Consider the following 16,207-nt stretch of genomic DNA (forward strand, 5'->3'; position numbering starts at 1 on the left):
GGAGTGTGGGTGACTTAGGGTCTCACCTCTGTGGGCAGGGGCTGGATTTAAGTGACCCAGCCTGTCCCCCCATGGGCTGGGGGCTGCTCCCTCCCTCAGCCTCTTGCGACTTTTTTGAGGCCTCTCTGGCCCTTGAGCCTTGGGAAGTTTGGAGAGTGGGGGGGTGAGGTCACAGTCACAGCAGCATTAAATCAGACCCCGGCTCCAGAAGAAATCACACCAAGAAGTTGTTAATACCTTTATTATGGGCTGAAATGTATTCACGATATTAAAAGACATCCCATTTCTGCCCCCCGTGTCACATCTGAGATGTAGCGTAGATAAATGATACATCACCGCACGAGATCTACCGAAACCATTAGTAACCATGACATTTTGACGTCAGATTTTTAAAAATTCCTAAGTAATCTTTTTGATTTATGAAATGCTGTCTGGGTTCATCGAGAGAGATCTCAGATTTATCACCGCCTGGTTAGAATTATTAATGATTTTCAATTTGTAAATCTGAAGTTGAGAAAGTCTGTAGGCTCTGGATGAAAACTCCTGCCATGAAGGAAGGCCCAGATTTCTCCAGCCAGAGTTTAGCCCACGGAGAGATGGGCCTTCTCTCCAGCATTCTGTACACTTGACATCATCTCTCAGCAAACCCTGTCTGTCTGCAGCATGCAAGATCGTGGGGGGATCAGCTGCAGGACCTGCTCCAGGCAGAATAGCAGTCCCACTTCACAGAGCAGATGTCCACTCCCCTCCCCGCCAGACACACAGAGGCCCGGAATCCAGCCGATTTAGGCAGAGGTGGCCAGGAGGGACGTAGCCAGGGCAGCACACAGCCCCTGCCCTCCTTGGGTCGAGCTCAGGCCGCGTCTCAGCGGCAGGCCCCTCACACCACTGAGAAGCCTCGACTGGTCCCTCCTTGCCAAGCAGCCACACAGGCCACGCCTGTGGCAGAGCCCCCAGCTGCCAGCAGTGTCCCTGGATGAGAGGCCGCTGCATCTCGTCACCTCCATCCCCATCAAGGCCTCCATCTGCCCCCCACGTCTCGGAAGCTCCCCTGAGCCGGGCTGGAGGCAGAGAGCAGCACAGTTGGAACCCCGGAGCTGGGCTCTGGTCCCGCTGGGTTCCCGCCCAGACCCAAGTCAGGCTCGTCACCCCAGCCTGTGCCCCAGGCCACGCTGGACACAATCCCAATGCCCATGACTCTCACCCGGGATGAGTGGTAGATCACCAGGGGAGATTTGACAAATGCCAGTGCCCAGGCATCACCCCGGACCAACTGAATCAGAATCACCAGGAGGTTCCAATGTGCTGGCCACCGCTGCCTATTTCAGACCTCACTGCTTCTCTCCAGGGCCAAGGAAGTCTCCAGCCTCTGTTCCCACCCCTTCTGGTCTATCCTCCCCACAGCCGTCCACGTCCTCCTGACTGTGCCACTCCCCTGCTCACACCTTCTGTGGCTCCCATAGGCCCCCGGAGGAAAGCGATCTTCCTACTCAGCCCCCATGAGGCCTGCAGAGGGCCACCTGCAGGACAGAGTGGACCTGGAGTCCTCTTCTCAGGCCTGTCCTCAGGAACCTCCACCTTCCAGCTTCCCCACTGGACTCAGAGCCTGGCTCCAGAGCCACCCTCCTACCTGGGCAGGGAGGAAGGTCCCATGGGGTGGGGGTCCCTGAGGAGCAAGTTTCACCCACCCCTTGATGGGGCTTCAGGGCTCTGCTCTCCCACCCCTACAACCCAGGTGTGCCTGAGCCTCAGTTTCCTGATCCATAAAATGGCAATAATGAAATTCCTGATCCCTGGAGTTCTATAGAATTTAAGCCAAGCTCAGTGCCAGCCCACAGGGAGCCCCCAGGGAGCCCCCAGAAACGCACAGCTGCTGTTGGCATCATGGCTGTTGATGTGACCCGGGAGAGGGTGTGTGGTGAGGCCGAGTCTGAAAGTTTTATCCTGCACTGGGTTCAAGTCCTTGATGCACTAGTTGCTGGGCCATGACCTTGGCCTCTCTGGGCCTTAGTTTCCCTAATACTGGGGCCCATTCCTCCCATAGCCCTGTCATGCCCGGCCCCCACTCCTGCCCCTTTCTGTGTGGACATGAGTTCGCTTTGGCAGTGACCGACCAGGCAGCCACTGCCCCTCCTCCTAACCGCCCGGCCATCGACCTCAGAGTGAATGACGCCCTGACAGAGAAAAATATGTAGTGGCCTCACTTTTTTTTCTTGATCCACAATTCAAAGGGAAAATTGAAATCATATTTCTGTGAGTATCAGAGGCTAGAAGACGAATTTTCAATAGATGCGGGGAGACAGGTCATGTAGCGCATGCCTTTTCCTCTGGTACTGGTGAGGGTTCAGGGGCGGCAGCGAGGCCAGGAGACCAAGGCCGGAAGTGAGTGGACAGATGGAGGGAGACAAAGGGGGGACCCACTGCACCAACACGGAGGTGCAGACATGGGGGAAGCAGGCCAGGACCAAGGGTGCTCCAGCGGCTTGTGGGGCAACGCGGAGGGTGGCTGCAGAGGGGGGCTGAGCTGCTCCGTGCCCGGTGCCCGGCACAGAGGGGCTCCCGGCAAGGAGGTCCTGAATGAATGCACGCATGATGATGGTGGCGGTGGTGATGATGATGGTGATGATGATGGTGGACATGGTGGTGGCAGAGGTTATGACGGTAGTGATGATGGTGATGGTGATGATGGTGATGATGGTGATGATGATGGTGGACATGGTGGTGGCAGAGGTTATGACGATAGTGATGATGGTGATGATGATGATGGTGATGATGATGGTGGACATGGTGGTGGCAGAGGTTATGACGATAGTGATGATGGTGATGATGATGATGGTGATGATGATGGTGGACATGGTGGTGGCAGAGGTTATGACGATAGTGATGATGGTGATGATGATGATGGTGATGATGATGGTGGACATGGTGGTGGCAGAGGTTATGACGGTAGTGATGATGGTGATGATGATGATGGTGGCGGTGGTGATGATGATGGTGGACATGGTGGTGGCAGAGGTTATGACGATAGTGATGATGGTGATGATGATGATGGTGGTGCATCTTCCGAGCTTCTCTTGGTGGCTGGCAGTCCTCAGCATCCCTTGGCTTGCAGACCCATCACTCCAGTCTCTGCCTTGGTCTTCATATGGCCTTCTCCTTGTGTGTGTTTGTCTTTGTTTTCTCTTCTTGTAAGGACACAAGTCACCTTGGATTAAGAGCCCACCCTAATCCAGTACGACCTCACCTGAACTTGATTTTACCTGCAAAGACCCTATTTCCAAGTTAGGTCACATTCACAGGTTCTAGGGATTAGAACTTCACCAGCTCTTTTGAGGGGACCTAATTCAATCCATAACATAGGGCTCAGAGTTTCCATCTAGAATGTCAGCAACACCAGGGCAGGGGTTGGGGGTGTATTTTGCTCTCTGCTGCACTCTCGGTGCCTAGAAGAAGCACCCGGCACATAGTAGGTGCTCAGCAAATATTATTGAGGAAGCAAATAAATCTCCAAGGGCCTCCCCACTCCCAGGACAGGGAAACGCTGGCAACACCCTTATACACACCCCACGATAGACACATGGGCCGCACGTGGCAGAGCCGCACCGAGACCAACCACCCCACCAGACACGCGGGCCACACCCTGGCACCCACACCAGTGCAACACAGCGTAACAGCCCCGAGTGACCCCTGCTCAGAAACACACACAAGTCGCCATCCCCGCGGGGATGAGCACATGACGGAGTACACTTGCAGGCTGAATAAAGACGTGCAAAGGCTCACTGCCCATGGTGGTGGGGTGCCAGTGATCGTCAGAGCATCAGACATCGTTTCTGATTTTGTGACCCACCAGGGGCGGAGAGACAATATTCTGGGAGTCCTCATTTTGTCTTGCATTCATCGCTGAATGCTTCAAAACTCTAACAGTGTTATAACGTGTGAATTAAGCAGGTGCCGGTGGGCCAGGTGGGTGGAGTGAGGGTGGGGAGAAGCTGGCCAGGACCGGGGGGGGGGGGGGGGGGCGGGGGGTGGAGTGGGGGTGGGGAGAAGCTGGCCAGGACGGGAGGTGGAGGGCAGGGGTGGCCCGAGGACTCTGAACAGCCATCAGCTCATTGGTACATTTGGACAAGACATGGCTCACAACTGCTCCTGTGGCTACGAATGCTTCCCCAAGGAGGTGCCTGGATTGGGTGCCCCGGCCACTCTGAGCAAGGAGTGCTGATTGATGAGCACCTACTGTATGCAAGACCCTCGGGTCAGCAGTGCATAGGCAAGACCTCATCCAGTCCTCACACAGCCCTGTGAGGGACCATCCCCATTTCACAGATGGGAAGCTGAGGCTCAGAGAGGAGAAGGGTGCCCACATTACTGTGCGGTGCTGGACTCTAAAGGCCAAGCTCCTCCCATGCACCCCACCGCCGCCGCCTGGCTTGGCACACCCATCGCAGGCTGCAGTGATGTGGGGAGCGATCTGGCTTCCTGTAACGAGCCCCGTAAGCCGGCGTTAAAATCCCCGCTTCGCAACGTCCCCTGAGCCACCCCCAGGACCGCCCACTGTGAGTGTCCTGCAGGTGAAGGCAGAAAACCCCAGACTGAGCTTGAACACTGGTCTCAGTCCATGACACTGACCATGGATACGTTTACATGCACCTAAAAGACTCTTCCAAAGACTCTTCTTCTTGCTTCTCTGCTCCTCACCACCCTGTGATGGAGACAAGGTCGTTACCCTTGACCCCTAGCCACAGCTGAGGCTCACAGAAGGTGTGATGGTGGAGCGGTTAGTCTCGCCAGCTTGGAGTCGGGCTCAGCAGGACTGATCCTGGCTGCGGAGCTTGGGCAAGAAACTTCTCTTCTCTGGGCACGGTTTTCTCATATGCAAAATGGGGCTAATAAGCCCAAAGAGATGATATTCACCAAGCACTTAGCACAGAACCTGGCCATTAGAAATCATCACTGGCACTGTTATGTCTCTTCTTATTATCATTAGAGGAAAACTTCCCGGAGTTTTCAGCAAATCAGTGTCTTGGAAGACACTCCCATCCAGGTCAGGTTGAGGCCAAGGAGGAACGGGCAAACTGCTGTCAGTAATTTGAGGCAAACTCCAGGGATAAGAAGTGCTCTGAGCTGAGCCGTGGTGGACGGGCAGTCTGTGGCGGCTCATGGCTCTGATACCCCAGCTTCCTGACTCTGCTGAGGGAAACAGCAAGACCACCTGAAAGAGACATAATGCAGCCTAGCATGGCCTTTTCGGGGAGATTCGAGTGTTTCTCTCAACACTTTAAGTTCAGATGCCTTGACTCTGGCTGAGCAACTCCACTTTTACAAGTTTATCCTATAGAAATGATCAGATGTGTCCCCAGTGATTTATGTCCAAGAATGTTTATGGAGCACTGTAGGTAAGGGTGATAAACCATAAACATCCATCAGTAGGAGATTGGTTAAGTGAGGACCCTCTGCCATGGAGTACCATGACACCAACACCAAAGGCCGCCTAAGTGTGTAGGAAGAAAATGGAAGATGTCCAGGATGTTTTTCCTTAAAAAAAAGAAAGGCAAAGTTGAAAAACAATGTGTATAGGATGATGCCATATATGAGACACAGAGAGAGAGAGAGAGAGGGAGAGAGAGGGAGAGTGTGTGTGTGTGTGTGTGTGTGTTTAAGGGAAAGCAAGGAAGCCAGGAGGGACTTCCTGTTTCCGGTCTGGCACGTAAAGAGCTTAGGAATTGCAACTTCATCCAAACAACAAGTAAAAAGCTGAACAAACTGAAAAAGCAACAACTCTTCTTAGAATCATCAGAGAAGTGAGGTCACAGGGCAAACTGCTATCCCCCAAACTGGAGAGAGAGACAGGCAAATACAGTGAATCATAATTTACCAGAGCAGAAACCTACGAGTAGAAAACTTTGTGGTATTTTTTAGATACAACACCAAAGTCGTGATCCATGAAAGAAATAATTGATAAGCTGGACTTCATTAAAATCTAAAATTTCTGCTCTGTGTAAGACAATGTCAAGAGAATGAAAAGATAAGCCACGGTTTCGGAGAAAATATTTGGAAAACCCACATCTGATTAAAAAAAACCCCAATTATCTGGTGGTGCAGTGGTTAAGAATCCGCCTGCCAATGCAGGGGACACGGGTTCGAGCCCTGGTCTGGGAAGATCCCACATGCCACAGAGCAACTAAGCCTGTGCACCACAACTGCTGAGCCTGCGCTCTAGAGCCACATCTACTGAGCCTGTGCGCCACAACTACTGAAGCCCGCACACCTAGAGCCCGTGCTCTGCAACAAGAGAAGCCACCGCAATGAGAAGCCTGCGCACCGCAAGGAAGAGTAGCCCCTGCTCGCCACAACTAGAGAAAGCCCGCGTGCAGCAATGAAGACCCAATGCAGCCAAAAATAAATAAAAATTTATAAAAATAAAAAAATAAAACTTATACAGAAATATAAAGGGTCAGGAATGACCAAAATATTGCTGAAGCAGAACAGGGCGAGAGAACTTGCTCTATAAGCTCTCAAGACCAATTCTAAAGCCAGTGTGGTACCAGCACCGAGACAGATATATACTTTAATAGCAGAAACAGAACTATACACATAGGTGGGCACTTGATGCGTGACGGAGATGACAGTGCAGATCATTGGGGAAAAGAGAAACTTTCCAGTAAATGATGTTGGGACGATTAGACCCCTTACCTCACACCATACGCAAAAAGCCATAACTAAAAAGGAAAAAAGTTAGTTAATTATTCATTAAAATTAAGCATTGTACTACTGTTCATTAAAACACCCTACAAATCAGTAAGAAAAAGACAAGCATACAAAACTGGGTAAACAGCTTCAACAGGCACTTCACAGAAGACTCAAATTAATCAGTAAACACTCATGAAAAGTTGTGTAACCTCATTAGTAAGCATGAAAATTCACATTAAAATCACAATGACATAACATCATCAAACCAGCAGGTTGGGAAAAAATTTGAAATACCAAACTTTGGCAAGAACGTGGAAGTGTAAATTGTTACAACCCCTTTGGAAAAGAATTTGACCTTCCCTAGTAAAGCATATACTCAATGCCAGCAGGTCCACTCCGGAGAAACTCCCGCATGTCTGTACTAGAGGGAGCGGGGCAGCGCTTTTCCCAGGGTACCTTAGTGAATTTGCTGTGCCTCCACTTCCCCAGGCCAGGCTGGGTGAGGTCCCTCCTGAGCCAGTGCTTGTGGGGAAGGGCTGATTCTCCACCACCAACCGTTCTTCCTTCTGTAAGTGGCTTCCCCAAGGCTCCCCAAATCCCCGCCTTCCCCGCACGTTGGGACAACACGATCCCACTACTCTATTTTGCCAACTTTACTTCCCCTGTCTAACCTCTTTAGAGAAGGTGTGGACCTCAGCCTGGGCCCAAAGGCAAGTTTCTTCCCTCTTAGACCTCTGCTTCTTCCTCTATGAAAGCGTTTGGGAGGACTCAGTGGGGGCTGGGGGCAGTCACTACCTGTCCGCAGGAGGTGCCCTCCCTTCTGTCCTACCTGGACCTCCACTTACCCCACAGTCCCCCATCCAGCCTGTGCCTTTCTCCCGGCCTAACTCAACTCATCTCTGCAGAAGCCCTTTCCCACATCCAGCCCATAAACATCTCTCCCTTCCCTAAGCTTCCGGTTTATTCGCACATCAACACATATTTCCCAAGAGCTCACCATCCAGAAGGCATCATTTTTGGTGTTGGGGAGCTGTGGGGAACTCAGCAGCCGCAGCGCCTGGCGGGGAGATCACTCAGGCAGGTGTGTAGGAGAAAGGCGGGGAGATCGTCCTGTAACCACCTCCCCCTCAGTAACCAGCATGGTGCCTGGCACATAGTAGGTGCTCAATGAACAGTGGTTGCCCGTCGAACCAAACAGTTGAAATGCATTGAGACTGCCCACACTCAAACATCTAGTCTGCTGTGTTTCAGTGGACACACACACGCGTGTGCCCGTGAACATTGACACGTTAAACCCACCTGTACACACAGACGGGCCTGATGCATGCGCCCGCTTCAGCCAGCATCCTCACACACATGAACATTGCCTCCCGCACAAAGCTCATTTACTTTGATTTATGAATATTACAAAAATAAACCTGAGTGTCTTCTAAGGGATTCTATAATCCTGACATGGGTCCCCACAATATTGCTTTTTGCTCCTGGTTACCTGAAATTAGCAGAGTAATTCAGAATCTGCATCTTTATTTAAAAGAAAAAACTGTAGATGCAGAATTATAAAAATTTAATATGCTCCCAGGAAAATGAAAAATGAGAGGTTGTGATCTCGTCTAACACTTTCAAATGTGTTTATTAATTCATGTTTTAAATCATAAGTTTCATTCGGTGAGGGCCATGCACAGCAATAAGCCCGTTTTAAAATATTAATGAATAAACAATATTTCTCTATTGAAATATAACATGCTTCTTTGAACAATGGACCACCAGTAATAAATCAAAACCAGGAGAAAATTGCATTTCATATTTAATACAAGTTGAACTCTGCCTTTTTATAAATGATATCTTTTTTGTTTAATTGGCGTCAGTTCAGATCTAGCAGATTGCTAATAAAATTCTGGATTTCCATATTTAATGATGCGTACACTTTCTGCTGAAATTTTACCAGGAAAAGAGAATCAGCCTTTTATTATCTCCTGCCATGGTGGTGAGAGGTGAGGCCAAGGCCTTAGTCCTACCTTGAGGCCTGGGAGGGAGCAGGCCGGAGTAGGTGGATTGAAGAGACCGAATCCCACCCAGGATCCTAAGCAGCTGATACCCCCTGGCCACCTCTCTGCTGACCGGAAGTAATCATTCCAGCCAGAGGAGCCAGAGACCAGGCATCCCCTTGTGATCTGGGGTACTGTGTAACAGTAACAACGATGAGAAGGGAACCCACCCCATCCCATGGGCCAGGCACCATGAGTGCATCAACTCATTAATCTTTACAACATCCCTACTAGGAAGGTAGGAAGAAATTCTCCCCATTTTATAGATGAGGAAACTGAGGCCACACAGAGAAGGCAGTGACATGCCCAAGGTCACACACAGCTGGAAGATGGCAGAACTCGGCCTGACTCTTCACACCACCTCATGCTGCTTTGAAGGCGATGAACCAACCTGGTGGCAGAAGACCTGGGTTTTACTAACAGTGAGTGAAGGGGGACGCAAGCTGGAATTTGAGTGCAAATCATCAGCACAGGGCAAGCCGTGGACTAATAGGTAATAAGAGCAGCTGACCTCAGCCCCTGCTACATGCAGGACACTTCACCTGTACCGACTCACTTGATCCTCCCTACGATGCTGGGAGGCAGGTGCTTGACAGCAAAGGAAACAGGCACAGAGAGGTTACAGGACTTGCCCAAGGACACACAGCCGGTGTGAGGCAGAGCCCAGATTCCACCCAGGTGGTCTCACTAGAAGCATCCATTCATGAGTGCTAAGTCACAGCGCTTTCCTAGCCATGGGGCCACGTAGAACCCCTGGACATCTGTTTTTGTCTCTGTGATGAGGCTAGTACCCACTTGGCTGGGCGGTGTGGCTCCCGGCAATGCACTTGGTGGGGCCCAGCTGGAAGCAGGCTCTGTGCATGACAGCTGAGTCTGTGACACCTGAGTCATCAGGGCTAGGGGATGATGGGCCTGCTGTCCATGGGGCTGGGTCCCCAGGCCTAGGGGGGATGTGCTGCGGGCTGTTTATTGGCCTGAAGTGCCTGTGGACACAGCAGCCTCCCGACGGTGTCCCTGGGATCCCAGGCCACTGGGGAGAGGAGCCAATGGCTCTGACTGGGGGGAAGGGCTGGCATCTGTCCCCTTCTCTGCCCAGCTCCCGCCTTAGGCTCACCAACAGTGAGCCTGCCCAGCATGACAAGAAAGAGACCCTGACAAGACAGCCAGGCACAAAGAGCGGAAAATGTCGGTTTTGGTTTCAGACACACCCGGACTCATGTTCCATCTCCGTGTGTATTTGGCCAAGTAGCTTCAGTTTCCTCATCTGTAAAGTGAAGAGAATGATAGAACCTTCCTCATGAGGCTGCTGTGAGGATTTGGAGAGATCCTGGGAAGGGAGGGAGCAAGCCTCCACGGTGGCACCTCTGACGTCTCTGCTCGCCATGCCCCCTGGCCTTTGCACATGCTCTTCCCCTTGCTTGGTCCTCCCTCCTCTGAGCCTCTATCCCCTACCGCCCAACTCACTCCTTGTCTTCCTGATTCTCCTCCTGTAGGTCTCCGCTTGGACGTCCGGTAGGGGAGATAAAGCACTACACGAGGGAGAAGGAAGGGCCTGGCTCCAGAGGAGGACACAGTAGTCTGGGCTCAGCCTTAAAGGACAGGCATTCACCAAGGAGACAGGTACAGAAGGATGTTCTGAGAAGAGGGAATGAGGAAACTGAGGCTCAGGGAGGTTAAGTCCCTTACCCAAGGTCACACAGCTGGGCGGAGGCAGAGATGGGATTCAAACCTGTGCCTGGGGGTGGGATCTGCTCGAACCCAGAGTGGGCCGTGTGGGCAGTGGGCTGAAGGGCCAGGAGCCAGGGCTAAGCTGCACGCAGCCTGGGACTTGGAACGGCACCCACGGGGCACAGGTACGTTTAAGGGGCGTGCCCCAGCCTTGCGCTCAGCTCTTCCCGTGCATCACGACAGCTACCTTCCCGGGTCTGTTTGCCTCCTTTAGTTACGGTGCCAGGCCCAGCCCAGCCCGAGTAGAGGGCTCTTCCTGTCCCTCACACCCAACTTTGTGATCCATAGACATGGAAAGGACCACACACAGTCTGTGACACACGTCCCGTCCACACCACAGGACACACATACTCAGGTGGCCCAGGCAATGGAGACAGAGGTAGGAGGGCTGCAAGCTCTAAGGAATTGGGGGGCAGGGGATGATTCCCTTGGTCACGTCGCCCCAGAAAGGGACCTTACACTGGACGTTCCCTTTCATCCACTGCAAGCTCACAGGAGCCTCTTTCTGTCCCACTAAAGTGGTTGCTGAAAGTGTCACATGGGGCCTTCCCAGGGCAAACGCCAGCTCTGTGGGAGATCCTGGACAGGTGATGTAATCTCCTTGAGCCCCAAATTCCCCATCTGAAGATGGGATAATAGCACCCATGACATGGGGCTCCACAGGTGTTAAATAACATATAGAAAGTACCTGGCTGAGGGCTGTTCACAGGAGATGATCGTGAGCTGCAGCTGTCAGCCTGGAGAAGGTCCCTTTCCCCCGGCACCAACGCATATTTTACACCCCAAACACCTCCCCACCTGGAAGACTTAGCCCCAGGTCACCTTTTGCACGCAGGGAGGGTGCTGCTCTCGAACCCTGCCCTGCCCTCCCCGGCTTCTGGCCAGGGACTGGCACCAGGCTGCCACCCGGGTCAGGGCTGCAGAGAAGTTCTAACCTAGTTTGCAAGGCTGCCTGGTCCACTGTCCTCAGAGGCTCCCATGCTGCCCGAGTACCTCCCGTCCAACGTGTAGCTTCTCAGGCACTTGGGCTCCAGAAAGTCCTGAAAGTGTAACCAAGCAGGACCCTGTGGGGTCTTGCCGGGACAGACCCCTCCTCACAGCCTCTGCAGTAGCTCCTCGCTGAAGGACCTAGATAACAGTATCTGATGCACATTTCCTGAGTTGTTTCACAGATGCTAAAACCACTACCAAATGGAAGAAATTAACTACTTGACGATCATGAGCACGTAGCTCCCACACCTACTGGCGCCTAAGGATTGATAATGTTAACCCCTGTGACACCACCCTGTTACCTCACCATCAACCAATCAGAGAATTGCGCATGAGTTGATCACTCACCCTGGGATACTCCTCCCTCACCTGGCCTTTAAAAATGCTTTGCTGAAACCAGCTGGGGAGTTGGGGCTTTTTGAGCACTAGCTGTCCTGAGCTCCTTGCTTGGCGCCCTGCAATAAACGCTGCACTTCCCTTCGCCACAGCCCGGTGCCAGTAGATTGGCCTTACTGTGCACAGGTCAGTGGACCCAAGTTTGGTTCGGTAACAACATAGTGTCATAGAAGCACACATGTGCCCTTGTGCATCTAACTGGATGCATAGACAGCCCCCTTAGCCTGCAACTGGGTGTTTCAGGTGGTTTCCTGCTGTTATATTCTTTGACCTTGTGAACAGGGTGTGGGAGCCTCACTTTTCCAGTCTTGGGGTTCAGAAACCTACCAGCCTCGGGACTTCCCTGGTGGTGCAGTGGTTAAGAATCCGCCTGCCAAAGCAGGGGACACGGGTTCCATCTCTGGTCTGGGAAGATCCCACATGCCGTGGAGCAACTAAGCCCGTGCGCCACAACTACTGAGCCTGCACTCTAGAGCCCGCAAGCCACAACTACTGAAGCCCACGTGCCTAGAGCCCGTGCTCCGCAACAGGAGAAGCCACTGCAATGAGAAGCCCGCGCACCGCAACGAAGAGTAGCCCCCGCTCGCCGCAACTAGAGAAAGCCCGCGCGCAGCAACAAAGTCCCAATGCAGCCAAAAATAAATAAAATAAATAAATTTATTTTTAAAAAATTTTAAAAAAAGAAAAAAGAAACCTAACGGCCTCTCCAGTACCCTCACTAAGCGTCTGCTTTCTGAATAAGGACCAGGCCTAGGATCTTAGCCTCCCAAGGCCTAGGGTTTGATTTCATTGTGCTCAGGTCTAGATCCTAACCCATTGCTTGCCCCAGAAAGGGTACCTGGTGAAAATCTGTCAAATCAACACATTTCACCCAATTTAGAGGGAGACCTAAGAGCCTTGGGGTCCGAGCCATGCCTCAGTTTCCTTATCTATGAAGTGCGGGTGCCGCTGGCCTCTGCTAGAGAGGTACTGAAGAGCAGAAGGGAATTATATACAAGTGCCTCCCAAATTAGCTTCTAGGAAAGGAATTACTGTTTTTATTGAGACCTCCTCTGAATAAAGCCTTATATTCACATCTTTCCCTCAAGGGAAAGATTCATCGTGTGAATCTCCAGCAAACACCGGTATGTGCTTCTCTCAGTAGGCTGGCCTGAGAGGAGACCTGAGGTGGTTCTTAGGAAGTGTGTTGTTTCTGGACTTTAAAGAAGATGTATTTGTGTGTGCATGTGTGTCTGGTTTTCACAGGATATTTTTGCAAAACCACATAGCATAGCGATTGTTTTATGTACAAAGATAAGAAAGGCTGACCCATAAGCTAATTGAATCATGCAAGTAACTACTTAGCCATGGGAGAGATTCCTACAGGCAGGCTGAGAGCCCGTGTGAGGGAGGACAGCTTTGGAGGGCAATCTATTTTATAAAGTGTAACTGCCTCAAGATTAATGGGAATGGTGGCCCTAGACCTTGTTTTACCAACTGAAATAGTAAAACAGTTGTATTTATCAGAGACCATTTGCTGCAACTGATTAACATTAATCTGATTTCCTGTGAGTCAATTTCCTCGAGATGTAGTAAACAGGCCAATTACCTGCTATTGACTTCTTTTATTACAAAGATTTAGATATTAGCGACAGATGTACATGTAAATACATGGAGTTGCTGACAATGTGAATAAAACAAAAACAATATTTAATCTGGTTAAAGAATTTCTAGTTGGTCTTACGTTTTATAAGTTTAGTTTTCAAAGGTATGTTATGAGAAGTTGTGGCTTTTTGGTTTTTTTATGGCCTTGGAAGCTCACTCTTTTGGGACAAACTTTTGCTTGTTCTTAACCCGTATCTCACAGAAGTTATGAAAGCAAGGAGGTGAATGTGACAAGACTGATAATTATTTAAAAATTACCAAACAGGTCTTTCCATCCAAAAGATGCTGGATGCATCATTAAGTCAGGAGAGTGTCAGCTCCAAGGACACACACAGACCTGGGTTCCAAGCGTGGCCCTTGTTATCCTAGGTCTTTCACCTTGTGGCATCTACTTTTATGAACTTCAGTTTCCTAATCTGTGAAAATGGGGATGATATTTTCCTTGTGGTATTCTTAGAGCGTTAAGTGTCAAGTGAGGACATGTGACGGTGGTCCAGGAGCTGGCTGGGAGCCTGCAGAGAGTGTAGTAGGCCACTCTCAGCCTCACCTTCGTTTCTGAGTCCCTCTCTGACAGGCGACACGTTTACATGCTCAGACTCACTTCTGGGCAGGCCTTCTCCTCTGCCTGCACTGACTAGCTCACCAGGTGGGGTAAGAAATTGCACCAACATTTAATCATGAAAGCAAAAAGTTTATTCATGTTTGAAACTACATATAACTACCACGAGGAAGACTTTTTCAATCCAGGGTGTAATCCAGTTAGAAAGGAACACGAAACGTTTTTAATACATTAGAATCACCGCCACAAATTATTTTCATGACTCAATCAGTTTCAGAATCGCATACAATACAAAAAGAGAGAAAGGAGAGGGGGCCCCATTACACAGGGTGAAATATACAGTACTGAATACTGAAATCTGAATGCATCACAATTAGTCATCGCTTTTTTTTTTTTTTTTTTTTGCATGGATTAGTAACAAGATGAAGAACATTCAAAATGTTTCTTAGTATTTACAACAGTTTTACTGATCCTGTGTTAATTTAAGACCCAATGTTTCCACTCTCGGTTTTTTAAAAGTTGCAAATGCAACCCTGATTTTTCTTTTAAAAGATTACAATGTACATTACATTTTATGAAGGGAAACAAAGAGTTAATTACAAGATGCAAAAAGATAAGAAAGAGACAAACTACAGCGTGAGTATTGTTCAGAGGTAGTAAGTGAGCACTCTAAGCTACAGAACATGTTGAAATTCTATTGGTTTGTATGAGTTCGCATGAGGTAATAAAGCTGTGTTTTGATTGGTGAGATGTATAAATACTCTTTTGCTACACTATATACAACACTCCAGAGAGCAGGGCCTTTGTGAATGCCCAGAGGACGTAGCAAACCTTGACAAGTCTGTGCAGCACCCAGTGCACGCCATAAAACCCCAGACGGATCTCGTGGTCACCTCTATCAGCAGCAAGTATCTTCAGCTCTCAAAACAATCTGGATCCATAATTTAATTACCGAGCAGACTCTGGGCACTGGTGCTTTCAGAGAGAGAAAAGATGCTACCGGTCTCTGATCTAATTATAACATAAGAGATCGAAACCCAAGAGTGACGAGGAAGATTCTTAAACACAACCATCATTAACAGGTAGCCAAACAGCTCCTTTATTCCAACTCCATTAGTGATATGAAAGAAGGACAATCAAAGTCTGCAATGGAAATATGCAAGAAGTTCAATTTAGGTGAGGTGAGTCTTTGTATCTGCTTTAGCGATTGAGGTTTAGCATATATTGTACTTTTTACCCTTAAGGCCAAGTAATTGGCAAGTGAGAAACCATTAATGTAAAATATTGATAATAAATTATGATAAAATAGCTATAGGACTGTCAACAATGTTAAATCTTGGCCTAATTGGATAAAGTGCTTTTTTAACATTGTGTGTTTTTAAGTATAAATACAAATGATTATGATTCCTTAAAAAACAGATTTACCAAGTTCTCTAATAAGGTTTTACAGTAAAGCTGTAGATGGTGGGCTACAAAAACGCTTTCCTTTTCCTCCTGTTGCTCTGAACGCACTTATCAAGGCGTGTCAGCTCAGGGAAGAGTGTTACCAGAGATTAGTTAGAGGTATCAGAGTGCACACTTCCTGGGCCTTCTGTAGGAGAAGTCACAGAAGATGGAGTTGTTGCGTCCTGCCAGCCTCCATTAGCCTGAAAGGAGAAGCACAGTTCAACGGGTGCACGTCTACATATTAATTCTCCTCCCCAACTGAAAATATCCCGATGACAACATGAGAGCAAAGATGCATTAGCAAAATGTATTTTCTAAACCCACTTTGGCAGCAGTTTGAAGCATGTGTTAAAGTGGGATTAAATGCATGTAAAACAAATCCATCCTACCAAGTAAAGACTTGGCAATAAATCAGCACGCTGAAGGAGGGCTTCAGCTGGTCTCAAGCTGGCACGAAGCTCGGCCTTTGATTTGCTGATAAAAATCAAGTGACTTGAAAAAAAATCTTATAAGGAGGGAGCAGTGGAGAAGCTCAATGCAATGCTTTGGCAAGACCTTGGGCTCCACAAAGTATAAACTTCAACCCAGCTTAATCCTCGTTTCCATAGAGAAGAAGCCCCTCCACCCCCCGGCCCCTTTTCTATACAAGACTGACAGCCAGCTACTATAACCCTTGGAAAATGAAGGCCAGAATTTCCCTCCAAATAGGATC

The 16,207-nt window shown here is 49.5% G+C and overlaps 1 protein-coding gene across 3 annotated transcripts in view; it reads right to left on the reverse strand.

The window, feature by feature from the left end:
- Nucleotides 1–14,160: 14,160 nt before the first annotated feature.
- Nucleotides 14,161–16,207, reverse strand: part of PBX3 (PBX homeobox 3) — a 222,601-nt gene continuing 220,554 nt past the window's right edge. For all 3 annotated transcript variants that reach the window (XM_068552932.1, XM_068552934.1, XM_068552933.1), the window contains one exon: nucleotides 14,161–15,695. In XM_068552932.1, the coding sequence (XP_068409033.1) occupies nucleotides 15,603–15,695 (93 nt within the window). In that variant the 3' untranslated portion in view covers nucleotides 14,161–15,602. The remainder of the gene's footprint in view (nucleotides 15,696–16,207) is intronic.

The sequence above is a fragment of the Eschrichtius robustus genome, chromosome 10 (genome assembly GCF_028021215.1).
Source record: "Eschrichtius robustus isolate mEscRob2 chromosome 10, mEscRob2.pri, whole genome shotgun sequence".
Taxonomy (NCBI): Eukaryota; Metazoa; Chordata; class Mammalia; order Artiodactyla; family Eschrichtiidae; genus Eschrichtius; species Eschrichtius robustus.